The sequence below is a fragment of the Corapipo altera genome, unplaced genomic scaffold, assembly GCF_003945725.1.
Source record: "Corapipo altera isolate COAL_440 unplaced genomic scaffold, ASM394572v1 216, whole genome shotgun sequence".
Lineage (NCBI taxonomy): Eukaryota > Metazoa > Chordata > Aves > Passeriformes > Pipridae > Corapipo > Corapipo altera.
In genome coordinates this window covers 264,477-288,280 of record NW_020885034.1, presented here as the reverse complement: position 1 = coordinate 288,280, position 23,804 = coordinate 264,477, and the positions used below count along the sequence as shown (strand labels likewise).

The following is a 23,804-nucleotide window of genomic DNA, read 5'->3' as shown; positions in this document are numbered from 1 at the left end:
GGATGCCCAGGGATGTGAGAATGTGGGATGCCCAGGGACACAGGATGCCCAGGGATGTGGGAATGTGGGATGCCCAGGAATAAAGGATGCCCAGGGACATGGGATACCAGGAACACAGGTTGCTCAGGGACACGGGGTGCCTAGGGATACAGGGATGTGGGAATGTGGGATACCCAGGGATGTAGGATGCCCAGGGATGTGGGATGCCCAGGGATGTGGGATGCCCAAGGACATGGGATGCCCAGGGATGTGGGATGCCCAGGGATGTGGGATGCCCAGGGATGTGGGGTGTTGGTGCAGAAGCCACTCTGGGTTGCAGACAAGCCGGGTCAGCCGTTATTTATTGAGAACAGTTGTGGAGGGATAAAAATATTTCCACTAACTCTATAAGAATTTATAAACCTATACTCTGCTTATACCCATTAACAAACGCCTCTAGGACCGTCATGCCAAGGGAGGAGGGGCTTCTGTAAGAAAATAGCGAGATTAAAAAAAGGAAAGCACTAATATACCCTGCGGGGCCCTGCCCGGGGGGGCCCTGCCCACGGGGAACCCCCGGCTGGCACAGGGACATGGGGGGCACGTGCCTGGAGACCCACCCCGAGCCTCAGCCAGGCACAGCCCCCACCAGGGGTGAACCCACCTGGGGGACCCCACCTTGGGTGGCCCTGGCGGGGACAGGACACACCCCCCTGCCAGCGAGCTCCCAGTGATCCCACTGCTCCCAGTTCTGCCTCACCAGCCCCTTTTGTCCTTCCCCAGAGCCAGGAGGGAGCAGGAGCTGAAGGGGTTGGGATCCAGTCCCCAGGGACACCGGGAGGTGTGGGCCAGGCTCCCCCTGGGGACACACAGCGGGGCTTTGTCGGGAAGCAACAAAGCTGGTGACATCCTGGGGGGACACAGGGACACAACACAGTGCCCTGCAGGGTGGGAACACGGGTGGGGACATCCTGGGGGGGACATAAGGACGCAGCACAGTGCTCTGTGGGAGCACAACACGGATGGGGACGGCCTGGGGGAGACAAGCTACAGTGCTCCCAAGGGCAGCAACAGCGAGGGGGACATCACAGGGAAACATGGGGACATCACAGGGGAATGTGGGGACATCACAGGGGAATGTGGGGACATTGTGGGGGAACACGGGGACATCATAGGGGAACATGGGGACATCACAGGGGAATGTGGGGACATCACAGGGGAACATGGGGACACACAGCAGTGCTTCACTGAGAAGCAGCATGGATGGGAACATCCTTGGAGAACACACAGGGATGCTCTACCAGGAAGCAGCAGGGGCAGGGACATCCTGGGCACACAGGGACACCACAGACAAGCAAGCGGCACCAGGGGCCGAAATACCAGCAGGGACAACGCCGTTGCCATGGGGTGGGAGGTGCCACAGGCACAGGACTGTCATTATTGCTTTACAGGGCCAACAGCCAGGGGGAGCCGGGCTGGGGACCCGACCTCTGATTTGGGGTTCAAGGGACTTTCCCCGGGGCCCAGGATTCCTGGTGTCACTCCGTGGGGACAGGGTGAGGACACAGGGCTGGACACTGGCAAGTTCAGTCCCTCTGCACAAGGAGCAGGGCTGTCCCTCCATCCCCTGGGTCCCCTGTGCCCCCCAGGAGCTGCTGTCCCTCCGTGCCAAGGCAACAAGCAGCCCTGTCCCCCACGGCGGGGCAGCTGGGGGGGGCTGGCACCAGTGCCCCCATTTCCTCTCCCCTTACCCGAGGGCCGTGTCGACGTGACGGCTGGGAGCAGGAGCCCGAGGTGACACGGGGACAGGGGGAGCAGGGTGGCCCAGAGCTGGGGGGACACAGGGAAAGCCAAAGCTTGGGGGACAGAGCTGTCCCCGGGGGCGGGGGGACACGGGGGCAGGGGACCCCCGGGCCGGGTGGGCTGTCCCCTGGCTGTCCCCGGCTGTCCCCTGGGGCGGCGCTGGGCGGTGGATAAGGCGATACCGCAGCAGCTTTAAGGTGGCGGGTGCGGTTGGTACCGAGTCTGGCGGGGCCGGGCGGGGCGGAGCGTGATGTAAACATTTCTGATCCGGGGGCCAGGAGCAGGAGGAGGAGGAGGCGGAGGAAGAGGCTAGTGTGAGTCCTTCATCTGCTTCTGGATCTTCTGCAGCATCTCCTGCATCCGCCGCAGCTGGAAGGGAGCAGAACAGGGGTCAAGGGGGGTGCCGGCGGCTCCAGCCACAGCAGCTTTGGGGCAGGCACCCCAGGCAGGCCGGGATCAGCAGGAGGTGAGTTGGGGGAACCCTCTGATGCCCCTCAGCACCTCCTGACCCTTGGCCTGAGGAGCAGCAGCTGCTGGGATGGTGCAGGAAGGGTGGCCCAGGTGGATGTGCCATGGCTGGGGCTGCAGAGAGGGGAAAGGGGGGCTGGGGGGGGCTCAGCCTCCCCCACACTCACCTCCTCATCCTTCTCCCGGATGAGCTTCTCTGTCTCCACATCTGGCACTGGGGGGATGACAGGGATGGGAAAGTCTGTCCCACTCTCCCGTGTCAGCTTGCTGTGGGAAGACAGAGGAGGTGAGGATGCTTTCCCAGCCCCCCTGAGGGCACATTCCCCCACGGATACCCCAAACCATGCCGTGTCCACTACCCACCTGCACAGCCCCCGAGCCTCCAGGCCACCAACACAAGAGGCCTCTTTCCAGGCACTGAGGATGTGAGAGGCTCCAGGTATCCCTCCAAACCTCAGCACCCTCAACCTGCCACACACCACTGGGGGGGGGATGACCCAGGGACTTCCTGCAGACCCTCCCATTTTGGGAAGCATCCCACTGGGATTGGGCTCTGCTGGCCCAATATTTTCTCTGCTGCTTTAAAACATGGCATCTCCCCTCTCTGCCCTGCTGCTTCAGGACAGGCTCCCCGGGCACCCCTGTGCCCAGCCAGCCCCAGGGATGCTCCACATCCCTTTTCCCGAGCCTCAGCTCCCGTTCAACCTCATTCCTGGAGGAGGGAGCAGTGAGCATCCCCCCGAGGCCACCCCCCCTCGCAGGACTGCAGCCAGCCGGGATCAATGGCTTCTCCCATGCCCACGGCACTGGGAGGGACCAGCTCTCCCACCCGTCCCTCTGGATGCCACGTGCCACCCCAGCGGGTGACGACAGGGCTGGGACACCGAGAGTGGCTGGCAGGGGTCACACGTGCTGCCACGTGCCACCGCCACGTGCCACCACAGCGTGGCCCCTCCAGTGATGGACACTGGATGTGGCACAGGCAGGACGGGCCATCCCTGCCCTGCGGGGTCCTGTTGTGCCAGGGGGCTGTGCCAGGGCGAGGGACGGGGTTTGGCCACGTTTTGAGGTGCCTTGGAAGTCGCTGCCCGTTGTCACGGCTCCTCACCCAGGGGGGACACAGTGGGGAGCACACGGAGATCCCTCTACCCCTGGCAGCAGGACAAGGCTGGAGCCAGGCACCAGCACTGGGATGAGCAGCCCCACCAGCCCAGCAAAGACTGTCTGCACCCCAAAATCACTTCCCCTGGGAGGGCAGGACTTTGCCAGCCACTGGGGGGTTCAGTGCCACCAACTGGGGCCACATGTCCCCAGCCCTGGGAGAGCAGGAGTGATGCCACCAGCACCCAGCATCCTCCTGGCACCCCAAGGGCAGTCTGTGTGGGACACGAGTGGGTGACCACTGGGCCGGGGGGTAGCCACGGGGCAGGCTCGCCTCGAGGGCGGCTGCCCGGCCCTTGCTCGGGCACAGAAGGACCAAGACAGTGTTGGGTACCAACAAGTACTTTATGGGGGGGCGGGGGGGAGGGGGGGGGGGGGCGGGGGGGGGGGGGTGGGGCCCAGCGCGGCCCCGGCCAGTCGCGGCTCAGTCGGCAGAGCAGTCGGCGCAGCACAGCCTCAGCACGGAGGGACAGCCCCTGCCCGGGGCACGCAGGGAGAGACCGTTTAGAGGTGCCTAGAGAGGTGCCTACAGCCCCTGGCAGCCCCCCACAGCGCTGCTTCAGCCCCCCCGACCCACAGAGCCTCCACTCGCTCCCACACTGCTCCAACTCCCCAGCTGGAGGGTCCCACCAGGGACCCTTCCTTGGGGGGCTCCCTCAGCATCTTGGGGTGGCTAAAGGGGATGTGGGTGCCATGGCTGCAGCTGGTCTGGGAGCAGAGCCCCAGCACGGGATGTTTGTCTGGGTCCTGCTCTGGCCCCAGAGCCTGCAGGAATGCAGGGTCCTCCTCACTGCTGGAGCAACCCCCCCCCAGCCAGCCCCACGGGGATGCAGGATCCCCCTCACTGCCAGAGCACCCCCTGAGACATGCCCTGGTCGGGGGGGACACGGGGTCCTCCTTGCTGGTAGAGCACACCCCCACTCCCACCCCAGCCCTGGGGGCACACAGGATGCCCCTCACTGCTGGATCATCCCCCTCCATCAATCCCAGCCTTGGGGAGATGCAGGGTCCCCCCTCCACTGGATCATCCCCCTCTGTCAATCCCAGCCCTGGGAGGATGCAGGGTCCCACTTACTACCCCAGCCAGCCCCGAGGGTGACATAGGATCCTCCTCACTGCTGGAGCATCCCCACCTAAGGCAGACCCAGCCCTGAGCGACACAGGGTCCCCCTCACTTCTGGCCCATCCCCCCCAGCCATTCCCAGCCCTGTGGCACAGGAAGGGCCCCCTCCCCAACCCCCTGCCCACCCCAGGACGGAACTACACCCCACCCCCACCCCTTGGAGCCCCCCCGGGGGGGGGGGGGGGGGCCCCCCCGGGGGGGGGCCCCCCCCCCCCCCCCCCGTCCCTGCCCAGCCTGGCCCCGCCTCTGCCAGCCCCGTACTTGCGGTTCCTCTCCTTCACCACCATGCGGGTCATGCTCTGGATGCACTGGGTGCGGTAGTTCTCGTAGTGGGTCTCCCTCGTCACGTCCTTCAGGTCCTGCATGTGGGTCCTCACCAGCATCGTCCGCAGCTTCACGAAGTCGCAGTGGGACGGGTTCTCCACTGCGGGGCAGCCCGAGGTCAGGGGGCTCCCCGACCCCCCCCCGGGCTCAGCAGCACCGACACGGGGCGACATCCCCGTCCCCAAATGGCCGTGGGGACACTGGGGACAGCCCGGCGTTACCTTCCACGATGCCCCAGGGGTAGAGGCGCCCGCGGACGCGCCGGCCCTTGGCCTCCACCACCGTGTTGCTGCCGATGACGGCGAAGGGGATGCTCTCCTGCAGGAGGGTGAGGGAGAGACTGAAATGTTGTTCATTGTCTTAAACATTGTCAAAATCATAGAAAGGACCTCTGAGATCATCAAGTCCAACCCTTGATCCACTATCACTGTGGTTCCCAGCCCATGGCACTGATGCCACATCCAGTCTCATCTTAAAAACCTCCAGGGACAGAGAATCCACCACCTCCCTGGGCAGCCCATTCCAATGGCTGATTACCCTCTCTGGAAAGAATCATAGAAAGGTTCTTTGTCAAACTGCAAAGTGGCCTGTCTGAGGCTCATTTGCACCTTGATTCAGGCAGAGGCATTTCTAATAATTTTAATAACAGGGGGTCAGCAGGGCTCTGTCCTGCCTGCCATGCCCCACATCCCTTCCCAGGTATCTCCTCTGCTGTGTCCAGCATCCCTTTGCCAAGATATTTCAGGCTGTGGAGATCCAGGGGCAGTGGCATGAGCTTCTCCATCCCTTGCCCATCCCACCAAGCTGTGGGATCTTGGCGATGTGCCCGTGTGACATGTACCAGCCCCTCAATGCTGGGGCTGCTGCAGAGCTTCTGTGGCCCCAAAAACTCCTACAGATACCCCAGGATGACATGTACTCCCTGCAGAGCTGGTGTGGCCTCAAAGACTCCTGCAGGTGCCCCAGGGTGATGTGCCCTCCCCGCAGAGCTTGTGCGGCTCCAAAAAGTCCTACAGGTACCCCAGGATGATGTGTCCTCCTAGCCATGGGGCTCTACCCCTCCAAGGATGGAACTGCAGGAGCCAGACCCACCTTTAGTGCCTGGTCCTGCAGCTTGAACTCCTCATCCTCGTCCGAGTCGCACTCGGGGAACTGGTAGATGCGGATGCCGTAGTGGTCGATCTCCTCCCGGATCTGGAGGCAAACATCTCCCTCAGGGCAGGGCTCCGGCCCTCGGGAAGGGGTGAGAGACACCACACAATGCCAGTATCCCCCAAAAGCCTGTTCCCCCCAGACTAACACCCCTCAAACCCTTCCAGCCCCCAGCTGAGCCCCAGGGTGGTCCTGGGTGGCCACGGGGTCAACATGGTCCTCCATGGAGAATGCTCCCGGCCAAAGTCCAGGCAGGAGATGGACAGAACCCCCAGCCAAGCGGGGACCCCCAGGGCACCCCCACGCCCAGGGACCCGCCGGGATGGCTCCAGGCTGGAGCGATCCCCCCTCACCTTGTTCTTCATGCGCTCCACCTCGGCGGGGGTCAGCGTGTCCGCCTTGGCCAGCACCGGCACGATGTTCACGCGCTGGTGCAGGGCCCTCATGAACTCCACGTCCAGGGGCCGGAGCCTGCGGGGGGAGCCTGGTGAGCCCCACCAACCCCTCCCCAGCCCCCCCAGCCCGGCAGTGCCCCTACCCGTGGCCGAAGGGCGAGATGAAGTAGATGCAGCAGTGGACACGGTTGTCCTGGATGTTTTTCCGGTTGAGGCCACTTTCGTCACGGAAATACTGCTCGAACTGCTGGTCGATGTAGTCGGCCACAGGCTTCCAGCTGCAGGGACAGTGGGGTGACATCGAGTCCTCTGTGGGACTTGCAAGCTTTCTGTGGACCCTCAGCTCTCACCCATCCCACCCCTCGTGCCGTGCCCACCCTCTTGGGCGAGGGTGCAGGGGGAAAGAATGGTCCTGCAGCTGGTGGTGACAGGCCTTACTGACCCCAGGCTGCTGATTTCACCTGAGAAATACGGTTAAGAGATAACCTTTTGCTCCTTGTGTGCCATTAGAACAAGTATTAATTGATGTTATGTCCTAGAGGATTGGTATTAGGCACTGGAACATTCCTGTGTCCAGGAGGATCCAGTGGGTTGCACATATAACTTAACATTATACATATAAGTTAAGTTATTTGTATATATATATGTATATATATATATATATATGTACATATAAGTCAACAGTATACATATAAGTTGTTATATGTATATATATATATATATACACCTATAAGTCAACCATTATACATATAAGTTGAGTTATATGTGTATAAATGTATATATACACACTATACATATACACTATATATAAACACACTATATATATACTATATATATGTATATGTATGTGTATATATAGAGAGAGATATACACTAACTTATACATGTTATAGGTAAACTAAGTTAACTTAGTTTACATGTAATACTTATAAGTTAACATTGAGTAGGTTTTGGTCTGAACTTTTGAATTAATTCCTAGAACTTTCCATATCTGTTCCTCGTGCCTGGATCTGTTGTTGTCTTGGCTGGGAGTTTATGGGGTGAAGCACGAAAATCGATGTGGGTCGTGCACACAAAGGATGTGAGATATTCCTACGTGGGTAGTGTGTATAATGTGGGAAATAATTTAATGTAAAGTAATACATAATGTGGGCTCCTTTGGAGCACCCCCAGGGACTCACCACTCGGTGTTGTTGACGGCGTCACCGAAGCCCGGCGTGTCCACGATGGTCAGGCGCAGCTTCACCCCCTTCTCCTCGATGTCCACCACGTGCTTGGTGATCTCCACCGTCTGCGTGATGCGCTCTGGGGTGGCAGGAGACACGTCAACGGGGGGGACACCACGGACAAGAGAGGATGGAGGTGACAGGACAGGTGTCACCCCCTCCCCGGGGGCTGGGGTGGCTTTGCTGGATCGCTGGGCTGTCCAGCTCCATGCCATGGCCTCCACATCCCCATGGATCCCCATGGATGCCCACCCATGCCACCTGCATCCCAGGACCCCAGCTCGGGCAGCATGGGGGGCTGCTGGGGGTGGCATCGCTGTGGGAGCATTGAAGGCCCCCTGTACCCCCGTGTCTGACCCCACAGCTCCAGGCTGCACATGCCCCTTCACCCCCAGCACCCCTCCGTGTCCCTGGATCCATAGGGATGCTCCTGCTGCATTGTGTTCTTTGGCTTTCACTCCAAGCAGCGGAAACAAATGAAACAAACCCCGCGAACTCCTGGGGATTTGGGCAAGTTTGGGCCATTTTAATTCAAAAACTGCCTGTAGCTGAACTGGCCTCAGATCCCAACTGCCCTCAGACTCCTGGATTTTTGCTGCCATGCCCAACAAGCCAGGGCTTGTTTTCCCTGTGGGGACAAAGCCCCTGTGGGGGGTCCCTGTGCCGGGCAGGGGGGGGCCCTGCTGCCTTGGAGCCATCCCCAGGGCCAGCAGGTGGCTGGCAACGGGCCACATGTGGCTTCAGAGGAGCCCAGCTGGGCAGGGAGAGGGGCTGCAGCCCCCCAGGGGTATCACGGGGCTCTGCCACCCCCCCCCCGTGTCACCAGGACACCCCATGTGGGCTGTGACTGTTCCCCCCTCACCTTCAGCATTCAGCAGCTTTCTGTCCCTGTACATGTCCGTCAGGAACAGGCTGTTCACCAGCGTGGACTTGCCCAGCCCGGATTCCCCTGGAAAAGGGGGACAAGGGTGAGGGGGTGTAGCCAGTACCCCCCACACCCTGCCCCGTGGTGTTTGGGCTCCAGAGTGGGCTCAGCATCCCCCAGCCCAGCTGTGCCCCCCGTACCTGCCACCATGAGGGTGAAGTCGAAGCCCTTCTTCACCGACTTGCGATGCACCTGGTTGGGCAGGGTGGCAAAGCCCACGTACTCCTTGTCATCCTGCGGGCAGAGGGGACGTGGGACAGGGGACACCACCATCACACCTCCTGTCCTGGCAGGCCACCCCCCTCCTCCCGCCCCCCAGGCTTGGGGCCATTCCTGCCTTAAACCTTTGTGGTTGCAGGATGGGAACACCCTCCACCGTGACTCCTGCAGCCCCTCACCCCCTGTGTGCCCCCCCCCCGCCCCTCCACGGACGCGTCCCGCACCTCGGAGGAGTCGTAGGGGTCCAGCTGCCCCCAGGGGCTCCGCGGGCGGTTGGGGTTGGGGGGCGGGGGGGGCTGCGATGTGCTGCGGGGTATCCAGGGGCCGGGACCGGGAAAAGATCCTGGAGTCCCTCTCGTCCGTGGCTTCCTCGGCGGGGCCCCTGCCCGCAGTGCCCAGGGGGTGGCCGGGCTCCCGCCGGCCCTCCGGAGTCTCCACCTTCCTGGGACTGTCGGCCGGAGGGCAATCCCGCAGGAACTGGGTCAGCTCAGCCTCGTCCGAGTCCTCCTTCAGGAAACGCTTTATCTGGGGGACACGGGAGGAGGTGACACTAACGGTGGCAGTGCCGGCCCGAGGTGGCACCACCCGACTCAGCAGCACGAGTACCCCAGCAGCAGCAGCCAGACACATGCAGCCTAAGGATGGCAGGGGTGGGAGGAGAGGGGGGACATGGCCACCCCAGGGGACGAGCCACCACCCTGGGGACAGCCCTGGGGACAGCCCTGGGGATGGCAGTGGGGACAGCCGTGGTCCTGTGCACCCTGGGCTCTTACAGCTTGTGTTGTGGGGACGGCAGCCAGCTCCTGGCACTCCGGGGCACAGGGATGGGCACCATCCCCCTGGGCACCCTGCCGCTCCTCGGGGTCTTCTGGGGTGGCCAGGACCCCCACACACCCCATGGCCTGCCGGGAGGGTGGGGAGGGGGCGCCGGGGAGGAGGGAGAGACACCAAGAAGTGATTAAGAGCAGTAGTGGGGGGTGGGGAAGCTGGAGCGGGGCTGGGGCCGGGGAGAGGCAGAGGGTGGGCAAGGGTCTGCTCGTGCCCCCCCACCTGCCCGCTTGTGGGGTCTCAGCGTGGGGGATGGCCCAAGGAATTGCTGTCCTTGCGGTCCCAGGGGACAGCCAGGGCAGGGGACCCGGCCCATAGATGTCACCAGGACCCCGACACCCCCTCCCCGGCTCTGCCCATCCTGGAGCGGGCGCAGGCAGCAGCGCCAGGGAGGGGCTGGGGGGGGGGCAGGTACAGCGACCCCCGGCTGGTGGCCCTGTGGGGCGGCGGGTGGGGACGAGGGCCGGGGCCGCCGGCTTTGGGATGGCTCCACATCCTGTTTACGAGCACTGGCGGGAGGAGACGCGTTCCCAAGGGCATGTCCGGCAGTAGCTCCCGCGGGACCAAGGTCCCCAAGCTCCTGCCGTGGCAACTGCCAGGAGACCCCATGGGCAGCGAGACCCCCAAACAGGGGGCACGGCGCGTCTGGGGGAGCCCTTGACTCTGCAGGCTCCCAGCTGGGGGTCAGTGCCCCCCCAGACCGGGGGCCCTCGAGGCGAGAGCCCTCCGTGGGGACACGTGTCCTCCCGCAGCCGTGTCCCCGCTCGCTGGGCGGGCAGCGGTGCCGGCGGCGAGGCGGGATGCGCGGAATTAGCGGACTGGAAACAAGGTCACGGCGCTGCCGGCGCTGAGCGCTCGCACGGCTGCCCCTCTCCTGCTGCCCCCTTCTCCTGCTACCCCCCTCTCCTGCTGCCCCCCTCTCCTGCTGCCCCCCTCTCCTGCTGCCCCCCTCTCCTGCTACCCCCCTCTCCTGCTGCCCCCCCTCTCCTGCTGCCCCCCTCTCCTGCTACCCCCCTCTCCTGCTGCCCCCCTCTCTTGCTGCCCCCTTCTCCTGCTGCCCCCCTTCTCCTGCTGCCCCCCTCTCCTGCTACCCCCCTCTCTTACTGCCCCCCTCTCTTGCTGCCCCGCGCCCCCAGCTCGGGGGGACGTGGTGCCAGGCTGGGGGACAGCAGGTGCCCCCGTGGCGGGGGCTGCAGGACCCGCTGTGTTTCCCTCTCCCCACGCGGGTCCCGAGTGCTCGGTGGGTCTGTGAGAGCGAAGCATCCTCTTCCTCACCGACCTTGCTCTGGGGGGCTCAGCTCCAGCCCCCGCCACAGCACGGCCGGGCCGGGGGCACACGGGGGTGGGAGGTGATGCCACCTCCACCTCCGAGCGCCTCCAGCGCCGCTGCCGCTCCTTCCCTCGGGGCTCCGGCCCTTCGGGGCTCCGGCCCTTCGGGGCTCCCCCTCGCCTCCCACCCCCAGCGAGGCCGATGGCCTCAGCGGTGCTGCAGCACCGGAGGGGTTTGCGCCACATCCTTGGGGCTCCTGCAGCAGGTGCAGCCCCCAGCAGGGCTGTTCCAGGGACGGAGCATCGGCTCTGGCACCTTCCCGCAGTATCAGGGTGCTCCGGGTCCCCCCATCCCCTCTGCCCTCTCTCTCGCCCTGTCGGGGACGGTCGGTGCCCCGTACCTCTTGCCCAGGCTGCAGCTCGGGGCAGGTGGCCATGGCACAGCCGGTGTCGCCCGTGGCCAGGAGCAGATGCCGAGTGGCCCCGGCTGTGCCGAGGGAAGGGGAGCGGCATTAGCATAACTCCACCCTGGGCAGGCTGCGCGCCGAGCGCCCAGGGCACCCACGGGCCAGGCACGGCCCCTGCGGGGGCTGCGGGGCACAGGAGGGCAGAGGGACCCCCGGGGCAGAGCCAAGCCCAGCTCCTGCCCGGCTGCCGAGATTTCAAGGACCAGAAAAGCACCGTTGGCCAAGAAGGTGGCAAGGGAGGTACTGGGGGGCTGCAGGACTACTGCCATCATCACCATCATCACCATCATCACCATCACCCCTGGGCTGAACACACAGCTTGGCTACAGCCCAGGAGGACACTCGGTCCTTGGAAACACCTTTGTCTCAGGACAAAAACACCCTCTGTCCTGGGACAAAAACCCCCTCCATCCTCAGACAAAACCCCCCTCCATCCTCAGACAAAACCCCCTCCATCCTGCTGCACAGCACATGCTTTCCTGCTCCTCACCCTGGAGCACCCCACAGACACCAGCCAGGGAGGGCTCCACAGCCTCTTTGAGGGGAGAAACCCAGTTTTCCATGAAAAAATATTTTAAAACTCCACACCTTTGCACCTGATAATTAAAGCTTCCCCACACGGCTCCAAGTTCCTGCTGGAGCTGGGCCTCCCTGGGAAGGACACAGCCCTGGCCTGGGAGAAGCAGGGACGCTGCCCACCACAGGGATCCCAGGCTCCTGCGTTCCTGCCTCGGCTCTCCCGGCTCATCCCTGGGAGGCGGAGGGTTAACAGTGCCCCAGGAGGAGCCGTGGGTGGCAGCCAGGGTTCCCCAGCTGTCACCTCGGGGTCGCCAGGGACGCTGATTCACCTTGATGCATTGTCGGGATGCATCAGAGCCGCTCAGGCGCGATCCAGGGGCTCTCGGTCGCTTTCCAAGCGTCCCAACCCGCACTGCCGGCAGGAACAGGGATTTACGGCAGCGAGAGCCCGGGGCTGCGCCGGTGCCCCCGTAAGCAGATTACACACCCGGCTGAGTGCAAGGCGGCCTCACACCCGGGCTGTCACAGCCCCGGAGAGGTGGCACACGAGCTGCCTCCCCCTCGCCTGTCACTCCGCATCGCGCCAGCCCCGCACGGCGACAGCCCGAGGGCTGCGGCAGAGGGGGGACGCGGGGACAGCGGGCACAGCCCGAGCTAGGAAAGCCTGGCTGCCCCTTAGCGGCTTCCCACCGGGCACCGCGTTCCCATGGGATGTGTTTCCCCAGACTGTTTCTGCAGGGGGAGGAAGGGAACACCGCGGCGAGGTGCTGCCGAGTTGGGTTGGCCGGGTTGGCCGAGGTGTCCCCCGCCCACGAAAAGGTGACACCCAGATGTGCCACCCAGAGCGCAGCACGTGCTGCTCCACCGTGTCACTACGGCTGAGCACCCCGGGCACAGGCGGCGTCCCCAAGGCACGAGCCCAGCACCGGACAGGAACACGGTGACCCCCACCAAACCCAGCAGTGCCAGGAGCAGCCTGGCTCTCCCCCGGGACAGGTCTGCCCCGGGTGCACGGGATGGTCCCACTGGAGAACCGGAGCTCTCCCCTGCCACCCATCAGCAGCATCCCATCGGGAATCTGAGTCTCCCAACAGCTCCCGGAGGAGCAGGGTGCTGGGCACCCTGTGGGTGAGGGGTAGGCAGCAGCGCGGGTCCTTGGTCACCAAGCAGGTGGGACAAGAGCCACATCCCTTGGTGCAGCAGCTCCAGCCCATTCCTACAGAGAATCCTCCAGCTGGAAGGACCTGTGAGCACCTGCGTGGGGACCCCGGGATGGGACCATGCGCGGTGGCTCCCCGTGAGCCGGGAGGTGACAGCGGGGGCTGTCCGGGCTGGGAACGAGGTGACATCTCAGCACGTGGGGACGGGTAAGATCCAACCCACTCAGAGCTGGGAGCAGAGGTCGGGGGGTACCATTGCTCATCCCATTTCTCCGGCCGAGCCGTGAACTGCTTTGGGGACACAGGGATGTGGCACTGGTGTCGGGGGGCACCTGCTCCACCTCCGGGGGTCCTTCTGGACCACCTCCAGCCCCATATGCAGCGAGAAGGGAGCGCAGCTCCCTGCCGGTACCCAGCCGCGACCGCCGTCCTCCGCACAGATGTTCCCGAGCCTGGCTCTGTGCATCCCAAAGCCACAGTTTGGAGCCTGTCGGGAAGGCGCTCGTTGCGACACGCTCCGCCAGCCGCCCTCCTTCCTCCCTGCTTCCACTGCGTCCAGCCCCCGAGGAATGTGCCGGGTTGGTTCCCACGGCGGCTGCCGGGGAAGGGCGGCCACAGCGCTCCCCACCAAGGGCACTTGTCCCAGCGGCCACCACCCCGGTGCCACGCGAGCCACGGCCACAGCCCGCCGTCCCTATCCCCACCCTGGGCACGGCCAGTGGCCGGAGGTCCCCGCGGGGACGTGGCCCTGCCGAGCGGTTCCCGGGGACCCGCCACCACCGCGGAGGGGGGGGGACAGGACGAGAGATGCAGGACAAGCTCCCGCGGGCCGGGAATGCCAGTGACGTCTCCGGACCTTGCCGGTGAGTGCAGAGCCCGCTCCGTGCGTGTGACAGTCCCCGCCGAGGGCCCGGCCAGGCTGGCGGTGCCACCAGCGCCGCAACCCGGGGACCTGCCAGTAGCCGCGCTGGGGAGCGATGCTCGGCACGGAGCCACCCGAGAGCAGCCCCCGCTGCCCACGCACGGACACGGCGGGGGGAGGCGGGACGCGGGGACACGCAGGTGACGCTCCCGAGCGCTGCCCGCCCCGATGCCGCTCTGAGGGGCCCGCGGCCGCCCCCCGCCTCCCCCGCGGGGCCCGGGCAGGTGCCGCCCGTGTCCCCCCCGCGCTCCGCTGCGGCACCGGCGGCCCCGGGTCCGCTCCGCCCCCGCGCACCGTCACCTTCACGGAGGGCACCGGAGCGGGCCCGCGCTGCGGGAGCGGGCCCGTGCCACGGTGCGGGGCGGTGCGGGGCAGCCCGGGCCGGTGCCCCCGCTCCCCACCGGCCTTACCATGGCTGCGGCGCCGGGCGCCGTCCGGGAGCGGCGGCTGCCGATGGGCACGGCCGGGCCCCGCCGCGGATTAGCAGAAATAGCAGCGGCGGGGGCGGGGGCGGCCCCGGGGCGGGGCGGGCCGGGGGGCGGGGGGGGGGGGGGGCCGCTCGGCATCACCGGCGGCACCGGGCACCGGCGTCCGGCAGCAGAGTCGGGCATCGGGCACCGGCATCAGCACCGGCATCGGAAACAGCGCCTGGCACCGGGCACCGGCACCGGGGCCAAGCACTGCACACCGGGCGCGGGCACCAACATCAAGCATTGGGAACCCGGCACTCGCAGCAGGCACTGGACACCAGGCAGTGGCATCAGGCACTGGGTACCAGCACTGGGCACCAGCACCAGCACCTGGGTATCATCATCCAGCCTTGGCACTGAGCACTGGCATCAGTCCCGGGCACTGGTCCTGGGCACTGGCATCGGCACCCAGCCTGGGCACCAGGCACTGCACCAGGCCCTGGGGTCAGGCACTGGCTCTGGCATCACTCACCAGGCAGCAGGCACTGCACAGCGGGCACAGGGTGGTGGTACAAGGCAGCAGCAACAGGCACAGGGCTCTGGCATCAGGGCACCAACACTGGATACCTGGAACAGGGCACTGCAGCAGGGACAGGGCACCAGTACCAGGGACAGGCCACGGGCACTGGGTACCAGTACTGGGTACTGGACGTTTTCAGGGCCCAGTACAGGCAGTGGGTACAAGGCCTCAGCAGCAGTTACTGGCACAGATGAGAGGGAACAGCCCCAGTGCCAGGGAGTGACTCCTGGGAGTGGGCACCAGTACCGGGCATTGCTCTGTGGGTACCGGTACTGGGCAGGAGACACCAGGATCCACGTCAGCCACCGGGTGTTGGGAGCACTGGGCACCAGGTGGTGGGTATTGGGTACTGGGAAAACATGCCAACACCACCCATCACACATCACCTGGTGGGTACCAGGGGCTGAGGACACACTGGGCATGGGGCACTGGATCCCAGCCTTTCCCAGTGCTCCCTCTGCAAAATGCCAACCTGCTTCTGCCTCCTGCAACCCTTCCCAGGGCTGATGCCGAGCCATCCTGCCCCTGGCTGGTGTGTTGGCAACCTGGCACGAGGACCCAGCCACCCGATGCTCTGTGTCCCTGTCCCCATTCCACTACAGGGGCGGAATGACAGCCCCTTCCCGGGATGCCCCCCGTCCCGAGCTCGTGTGAATGGCAGTGGCTGTGTCCCCGTGCCCCGAGGGCAGGGGAGGACGCTGGCACCGCGGCTGGGGCACCGTGGGGTGCGCTGTTCCGGCCAGGAAAGGGGCAGGGGGAGCCTTGGCTGCCAGGGGCCGTTCCCTGCCGTGAGCAGCTGGCACAGCCTCAGCCATCCCCAAATTTCAGTCTCCCGGTCCAGCTGCACAGCAGGACTGTCCTTGTCCCCCTCAAGCTGGGGGGGTGGCAATGCCACGTGCATCCCCAGAGCTTCCCTCTCACGGGCACCTCCTCCCTGCCTCAGTTTCCCTACCCATAAGGAAAACCAGTGGTAATTCCCCAGTGGGAAAAGATGGATCCAGCTCCACAAAGACCCTGACCAAGGCTGTGTAACCCCACAGGGACCGTCTCAGCCTTGTCCCCAACCTTGTCACCGCCTGGAGCCTCGTCCCCTGCCACGTTATGGAGCCAGGCTGTGTCCAGATGGCTCCACATTCCCTTTATTCCCATAAATAACCACCACAGGCTCAGCACAGCCTCAGAGAGCACCGGTGGCCACCCGGACCCCATATTTAGGGGGGCCAGGCAGGGATTCCGCTGTCTGGAGACCCATCCTCACTGCCTGGAAGGCTCCAGGCAGGGGGTAGGTGGGGGCAGGCAGGGGCAGGCAGGTGAGGGTGGCTGTTTACATCCCTAATCCCCACAGCCAGCGCTTTCCTCTGAGATTACCGGGGATTAGGGGGGCTCCAGGAGCTCAGCCCCGGCTCTCCCTGCCCTTCAAGGAGCAGCGCCCGAGGCCCGCGGGGGTGGGAGGGCGAGCCGAGAACTGCTGTGATGAGCTGGGTGTTCTCAGCCCTGCCAGCGGGCACAGCCTGGTGCGGCCACCAGTTTGCCACGACCTCTCTCTAGTAGCCCAGTGCCCACCGAGCTGCAACCCGGGCTTCAAGGAGAGCATTAAAAGCTGAAGGGATCAGCTGAGGAGCGGGAGGGAGAGAAGGGGCTGCACGGTCTCGGCTGGGGGATGACGCGGCGATGGTGACACCCAGGGGAGGCTGGTGCAGCCCGAGAGGTCCCCAAGGTCCCCGAGGCACCCCGGTGTCCCTCACCCCGTCCGGCAGGTCCCAGCACGGCTGGGAAGCCACCGGGGCCCGGAGCTCTGTAATTACCATGGGAGGCCGAGTTATTTTGGGAAGCGGCTCCACTGCTGCCAAAGCTTTTATTCCTCCAAACCAAAACAAGATGGAAAGAGCCCAGCCCAGGATGCTGCATCCGGCGGCCGTGGGGAGGTTAACTCCTCGCTGCCTGCACCCGGGGGGCTGCCTGCTCCCCCTGCCTGCACCCGGGGGCTGCCTGCACCCAGGGGCTGCCTGCTCCCCCTGCCTGCTGTGCCTGCCTCCCTGCCTGCACCCGGGGGCTGCCTGCTCCCCCTGCCTGCACTCAGCAGAGCCCCAGCATCGAGACAGGTCCTGGGGGCTCAGGTTGCACTGGGGGGGCTTCGAAGGGTCAGTGGGGGAAGATTTGGTGTGGCAGAGGCCACAGGGTGTCAGCCAGGCATGGGCTGGGGGTCAGCCCCGTCCTCGGCTGCTGGCAGCTCCCGAGGCCGCATATTTGGATGCTTCCCTGCATCCGCCGTGAGAACAACTATTTTTAGCTCCTTCTGTTGCAACAGATGCAGTTTTGGGGGCTTCCCAGCGCGGTGGCAGGGCCGAGGAATGCCAGTGGGAGAGGAGCACCTCGCTGCTGCCCCCAGGGAAACATATCCCAAAGCCCTGAAGGGTCCATCCCAAAAGCCTCCCCAAAGGACGGGCAGAGGCTGCGATTTCCAGTCTCCAAACAGACTCCAAGCTGGGAATAAACTCATTTTTTCACAGCATGGAGGGGATAAGCCACATCAAGCACCCCCCGGTGCCTCCCAAGTTCTGCTCCAGCACAATGTCCAGGCAGGTTTGGGGGTCTGTGCTCAGGGTGGACCCCAAAAACCTGGAGTGTAACTCCTGCCCTTTGGCTTATTTCCCTTGATCTGAGCCAGGGTCGCTCCCTGGGCTTGAATCTTACAAGGCAGCAGAGAGCCCCAAAACCTGGGGCCTTCTGGGGTCTCCCAAATCCAAACCCCACACACCAGAGTCTCCCAGTCCCCCAAATCCATGTACTGGGGCTCCCCAAGCCTTAAACCAGCCCCCAGACCTACACAACAGGGTCTCTCCATCCTTGTCTCCAAGGCAAAGGGGTCTGGGTGTGTGTGGGGGGGTCCATATTCCCCCATGTCCAGCCTGTGCCAGGCCCTTGGAGGGGTTTGGACACAGGTGAGTTCCATGGGATGGTGGCACAGCAGCAGGGACAGAGTCACAGCCATCCAAACCTGTGAGCCCAGGTGGTCCCACTCCAAGCCCTGTCCTGAGCCTTCCCACAACTCGTCACACGCCACCAGCCCCAAAAGCCCCTCACAAAGGACTCACCAGCCAAAGTTACCCATTCCTGGTCCCACCTGGGCACCTGGTGGCACTGGGGAATCAGGAGTGCCCTGATGCCACCCCAAGCTCCCAGCCCATCACTCACCTCCTCTGGAACCTGCCCTGGGAAGGGCTTTGCACCGGAGCTGGGGGAGGACGGCAGCGGGACCAAGGAGAAGCAGTTTTTCCCATCAGAAGGAGCTGAGGTTTTCCAGGCCTGCCCTGGCTGTCCCCTCCCAGGGCCCTCTGTCCCCCAAGACCACCAACTGGGTCAGGGATGGGGCCCACGTGTCCCCAGCTGGCAGAGAGGGGCAGGACAGCAGCGACACACAGGCGAGCTGTATTCCCAGAGCTGTGTTTATAAATGTCACATTTACATAGACCCTACAAAAACTGCTGGCAAGTGAGGTGGGAATGCATGTCCCATGGGATTTCCCTGACTGGATCTGCCCAGGATGAGCCTCATCTCTCAGGGAACAGGGGACATCTGGGGGGGGGGACACAGAGGGAGCTGCTGCAACAGCTCCTGCTTCCCATCCTCGTATCCCACACCCCGGCTCTGGGCAGAGGGTAAACTGAGGCAGGTGGGTACTGACCCTCCAGCATTGGCTTCAGCCCCCCACAGGGTTTTCAGGGGTCTGGATGTTCCCTGTGGAGCCATCAGGTCCTGGTGACACGTGTGACCCAAGCAGGTGGCTCCTATTCCAGCCCAGGCTGGGGGAGACGACACAAGGCTGTGACAGTGACACCTCCGTGTCCCTCATGGAGGGAGGGCTCAGGCCACTCCAGAACCACAGAAAGTCCCAGTCTTGAGTTGGAAGGATGGATGCTGTGCCCAGGGGACAAAGGGTGGCTCTGGGGACAGGGAGAGCCAGGTGCCAGCACAGGATGGTGGATCAGAGGGGTGGAGGGTGGGAATGATCCCCAGATGTCTCTATTCCAGCCTCTAGCTCAGAGAGGGATGGGTTGAGGTGGAAAAGGCTCTAGAGGATGCCAGTGGCATCACCTACTCACCACTGGAATATCCTCCTGTGTGGGTGAGCCTTCCTCTGGCTGGAGATGGGAATCTGTCTCCATGGAGCTGGACACTCCAGAAGGACCCCGGTGACCCCTCACCAGTTCCACACACCCCTATGGAGCTGGGTGCCCTGACCAGTGCCCAGCAGTTCCTCCCCTTCTGAGGACCCCACTGCCCATCAGCCCCTGCCCACAGGAGCGTCCCCATAGCCCCAGTGCCCACCCTGCCACAGTTTTGGGAGGAGCCAGACCCTTCCTCTTCCCTGGAGCCCCAAACTCACCTATGAAGAAGGTGATAAACCAGGTGGCTCCTGGCTGGACCCAGAGCTCTTGGTCTGTCCTCGCCAGAGCCACTGGTGCCTTTGGTCACCACCTTGGTGGGGACATCTGGCTCCCCAGCTGCCACCACCCCAAACTGGGGTCAGGCCTGGGCAGAACCTTACCAGGGACACCCCTGGGTGGGCACAGAGCAGGAGCTGGTGGGGGGGGGGACGACAGTGGGTGCAGTGGCAGCTCTTGGTGGCCTGTGACCTGGTCTGGGTGTCCTTGTCCCCTCCTGGGAGGTGGTGGCTGAGGGGACAGAGAGGTGCTGGGATTGAGGGGGCCTCACACCGGTGTCAGGCCACATTGGGGTGGGGGGTTGCAAGGACCCTGCCAGGCTGTGGCCCCTGGGGAGAGGCTGGCAGGGGACCTGGTGCCACACATGCCAGTGGCTGGATTTGGACACAGGGTGCTGAAGAACCTCCATGGGGAAGGGTTGGGGGGGTGACAGTCATGGTGTGGGGCCACTGGGGCTGTGCCAAGGCCACCTCCCTGCCTGGTGAGGGGTGTCCTGGCCAGTGGCTTGGTCTGGGACGAGTTGCTGGTCATGGGGGTGACTGAGTGGCCACCTGTCATGGCCAGCTGCTGGCCCACCCATCCTGGCACTGAGGGTCCTCTGAAGGGCCACCAGCACCACCAGGCACATCACACCCCACAGCTCCACCCAGCTGGGGGAGGGGCTGGGGAGGTCTGGAGGTCCCCTGGGTGTGGGGGTTCCCACTGCAGGGCTGGAGGTCCCCCAGGCAGCAGGGGATTGGGGACCACGGGGTTTCCCAGGTGTGACAGCCACAGCAGGTCCCCAATGTTCCCAGGGAGTGACAGTGTCCTGCTCCCAGAGCAAAGAGCAAGCAGGGTGGGATGTCACCAAGGGCAGTGTGGTGTCACCAAGGGTGGCATGACAGCCCCGTGACACTGACAGGGACAATCTGTCCCTGTCCTTCACTGGGTACTGGGTGACAAGCAGTCAGGAGCCACCCTGGAGGGGACAGAGCCACTGTCACCTCCTCAACCCCTCTGGTCTCCCTCCAGCTGAGCATCCCTGGACAATAAACCATGAGGTCTGCTGATGGACATTCCAGCCTGCATCCCAGAACCCCTTCAGGCTCCTCCCCCAGCTGCAGCATCCCTGGGGACATCCTTGGGGACATCTCCCAGTCCCTTCCCTGTCACTCCCCCATGAGCTCCTTGAGTTCCAAGTCTTCTCCAGCTTCCAAAGCTCAACACCCCCCAAGGATGGAGATCCCCCACCCTGGGGACCTTAATTTGGTTTAGGAAGGTGGCAAGGACAGAGGACAGCATGGCAGGGCCACGGGCCACCACTGCATGGGCCACCTTGGTCCCAGGGGACAGCAAAGGCAAAGCTGCTCCACGGCAACAACGGTCACAACAGCTCCATCACCCGCCTGTCACCGCCCTGGGGGGACAGTGGTGACATGTCATGCCATGTCGTGGCAGGGCCACCGGGCCAGGGAGGGGACACAGGGCTGGGGGAGCCTGGCAGGAACCACGATGGGGTGGGGACAGCAGGAAGGGCGACAGGGCTGCCACCACGGGGGTGACCGAGCCGGGGGTGCGACCAAGCCCAGAACCACCACACCCCTGAGCAGGGGGGACCGTCCCCTCCTGCCTCAGTGTCCCCACGAGCTCCCAGCCCCCCCGGGGGAGGCGAGCGATTGCCAAGCAGGCTGGGCAGCGAGCGGGGAAGGATTTATTGACTCACGGCTCGGGGTACATCACAGTTTGAGCTCCCTCCCCGCCTCCGGAGGGGGCGTCGCCTTGGACTTCCCGGGCAAAAGTGCGCGGAGAGGCTTCACAGTTTGATCCCTTCGGGAAAGCAGAACCGAGGCAGTGACAAATGGCAAACGCTACGTCGTATGAAAAAATAATACAAACTCTTCTCTTTAAATATCTTACAGAAAAATGAACCTGAATAAAGAGCATGAAAAGCACCGCGTGGCGCAGTCCCCGAGCCCCGCCCCGAGCCCCCGCGGGCCAAGGGGACCCAGACGAGCCCTGCATCCCACCCGGGTATCCCACCCGGCGCTGCCCCCGGGCGTGCACGCGGGGCAGGGGGGCGTGGGGGCGGCGGGGACCGCTACGTGCCTGTCCCCACGCCACGGGAGTGTCCCCCCACGCGGACCCCTCGCTCGGCAGCCCCCCGGGACTGGGGTGCCAGCGGGAGGAGCGTGAGAGGCCGGCCGAGGGCGTTGCTACGAGGGTGCCCTGGGGAGGGAGGCCCTGGGGGGGGCTTTGGGGGGGCCGTGGACCCCCCTCCCGAGGGAGCCGGGGGTCCCTCCTATGTCGCAGTGCAAGTTCACGGAAAGCCAAGGCACCGCCGCGAGGCCGCGGCTCTGTCCGGGGGGGTCGTGCGGGGGCAGCCCCCGGTGTGCAAAGGGGAGGTGAGCCGGGGCGGGGGGACACGGGGACACCCGGACGGTCCCCGGGGGCAGAGCTACGGCGTGGGGGGGTGCCCAGGGCCATGCGGCCCCGGGGAGAGCCGGCTCCCCGGGGCGGTGGGGGCAGCGGGGCGGGCGGCCCGTGAGGGGACGGGAGGGGGGGGATGCATCCGGGGAGCCCCGGGGGTCCAGCCCCGGGGGAGGGGTGGGGGCAGCCCCAGGAGGTGCTGGCGGCGGGAGCTGCGGGGGGGGGCGGCACCCCCCTCGCCCGCCGCTCGGGGGGGGGGTGGGTGGGGGTCTATCGGGGGGGCGCAGGGACCCCGCCCTCCCCCCGCCGGTGCGTCTCCCCGAAGGCTCGGTCCAGCTGCTCCAGTTGGGAGCTCAGCGGCAGGTGGATCTCCAGGTGCATGCGGAGGGTCTCCAGCCACTGCTCCAGCTTGGCGAAGGACGGCCTGGGCGACAAGGGGGGACAACGTGGCAGCTCCACCCGCCCCGTCCCCACCCCGTGCCCCGCCCGCGGGGTCCCCAGGGGGGTCTGCGGCCCCTCACCGCTTCTCGGGGTCCAGGTCGCAGCAGGTGACGGCGATGGGGAAGAAGCTGGGGGGGCAGGCGGGGGGGCAGTAGCGCTCCAGGAAGCCCCTGACGTTGAGGCCGAAGTCGGTGGTGCGGGGCAGGTAATCGGGGTCGGCGCTCACCCGGCCGATGATCTGGGGGCAAAGGGAGGGAGGAGGGGGCTCAGCCCCAAGGGGAGACCCCAAGCCCAAAGGGGACCCTCCAAGGCCCAAAGGAAGACCCCAAACACAATGAGGACCCACGGCCAAGGGAGGACCCCAAACACAATGAGGACCCCAACCCAGAGGAGGAGACCCTAACAGGGAGACCCCAAACCCAAGTGGGGAGGCTCCAACCCCAAGGGAGGGCTCCATGCCCAAGAGGAGGAACCCAAGCACAATGAGGACCCCACCCCTAAAGAGGAGATCCCAAGCCCTAAAGGTAATATGTTCAAGCCCCAAGGGTGATGCCAAACACAACAGGGAGACCCCAAGAGGGAGACCCCAAGCCCAAGGCAGGACTCCAAGCCCAAGAGGGGGAACCCAAGCATAATGAGGACCCCAACTCCAAGAGGGAAATCCCAATCCTGGATGGGGGGCACCCTAAACATAACCCTAAACATAACAAAGACTCTGACCCCAAGGGGGACCCCAAACACAATGAGGACCCCAACCCCAAGCACACTGAGGATCTCAATTCCCAGAGGGACACCCCAATCCCAGGGGGAGAGAACCCAAACCCAGTGAGCACCCCAAGCCCCAGCAAGTACGCTCCAATCCCAAAGGGGAGACTCTAAACACCCCAACCCCAAAGGGGACACCCCAACCACGGGGGCAGGTTAACACAAACACACTGAGGACCACAGCCCCAGTGGAAGACCCCAGCCCCAGGAGTCCTTGCCTCACACAGGACGATGCCAAAGGAGAAGATGTCCACCTTCTCATCGTAGCTCCTCCCTGTGGGGACACACAGGTCAGGCCACACCACACACAGCCCGTCCCTGCCCCACCAATAGTCCCTGCCTGGGGACAGAGCCCTGGCTGGCCACGCTGCCCCTCACCATTGATCATCTCGGGGGCCATCCAGTAGGGGTTCCCCACCACCGTGTATCGCTTCTTGCGGTCCGGTTTCTTCAGGTTCTTGAGATGTTCGGGCTGGTTCTTCTCGTCCACCATCAGCCTCGCCAGCCCAAAGTCAGCCACCACCACACTCTTGTTCTGGGGGGGTGGAGAGAGGGTGAGGCACAGGGGAGCCACACAGGGGGCTGAGACCCCCCCTGGGCCAGGGCAGGGACACGGCCGGGGTGGGACTCACCTCCCGCACGAGGCAGTTGTGGGAGTTGAGGTCACGGTGGATGATGTTCATGGAGTGGAGGTAGGCCTGGGGGAAGGACAGGCTGAGACTGGGGGCACCCCCACACCACGGTCCCCCCTACTCACCAGCACCCATCCCATCCACTCATCCCACAGGGACACCCACCCACCCCACAACGACACCCAC

At 64.6% G+C, this 23,804-nt stretch overlaps 2 protein-coding genes across 2 annotated transcripts in view; both read right to left on the bottom strand.

Moving 5' to 3' along the window:
- Positions 1-1,132: 1,132 nt before the first annotated feature.
- On the bottom strand, positions 1,133-12,412 carry SEPT4 (septin 4). The gene is given in 13 exon segments (XM_027668246.1): positions 1,133-2,151; positions 2,418-2,517; positions 4,796-4,958; positions 5,080-5,176; positions 5,951-6,052; positions 6,364-6,481; positions 6,549-6,683; positions 7,586-7,709; positions 8,493-8,579; positions 8,696-8,789; positions 8,999-9,067; positions 9,069-9,299; positions 11,273-12,412. Coding segments are annotated over 13 exon segments (1,416 nt in total). The 5' UTR covers positions 11,309-12,412; the 3' UTR covers positions 1,133-2,091.
- Positions 12,413-22,019: 9,607 nt separating this feature from the next.
- The window catches only part of LOC113959327 (LIM domain kinase 1-like), an 8,973-nt gene continuing 7,188 nt past the window's right edge, over positions 22,020-23,804 (bottom strand). The window contains exons 4-8 of the mRNA XM_027668264.1: positions 23,619-23,684; positions 23,365-23,521; positions 23,205-23,260; positions 22,302-22,459; positions 22,020-22,204 (exon numbers count right to left, since the gene is read on the bottom strand). Of these exons, the coding sequence (XP_027524065.1) occupies positions 22,051-22,204; positions 22,302-22,459; positions 23,205-23,260; positions 23,365-23,521; positions 23,619-23,684 (591 nt within the window). The 3' untranslated portion in view covers positions 22,020-22,050. The remainder of the gene's footprint in view (positions 22,205-22,301; positions 22,460-23,204; positions 23,261-23,364; positions 23,522-23,618; positions 23,685-23,804) is intronic.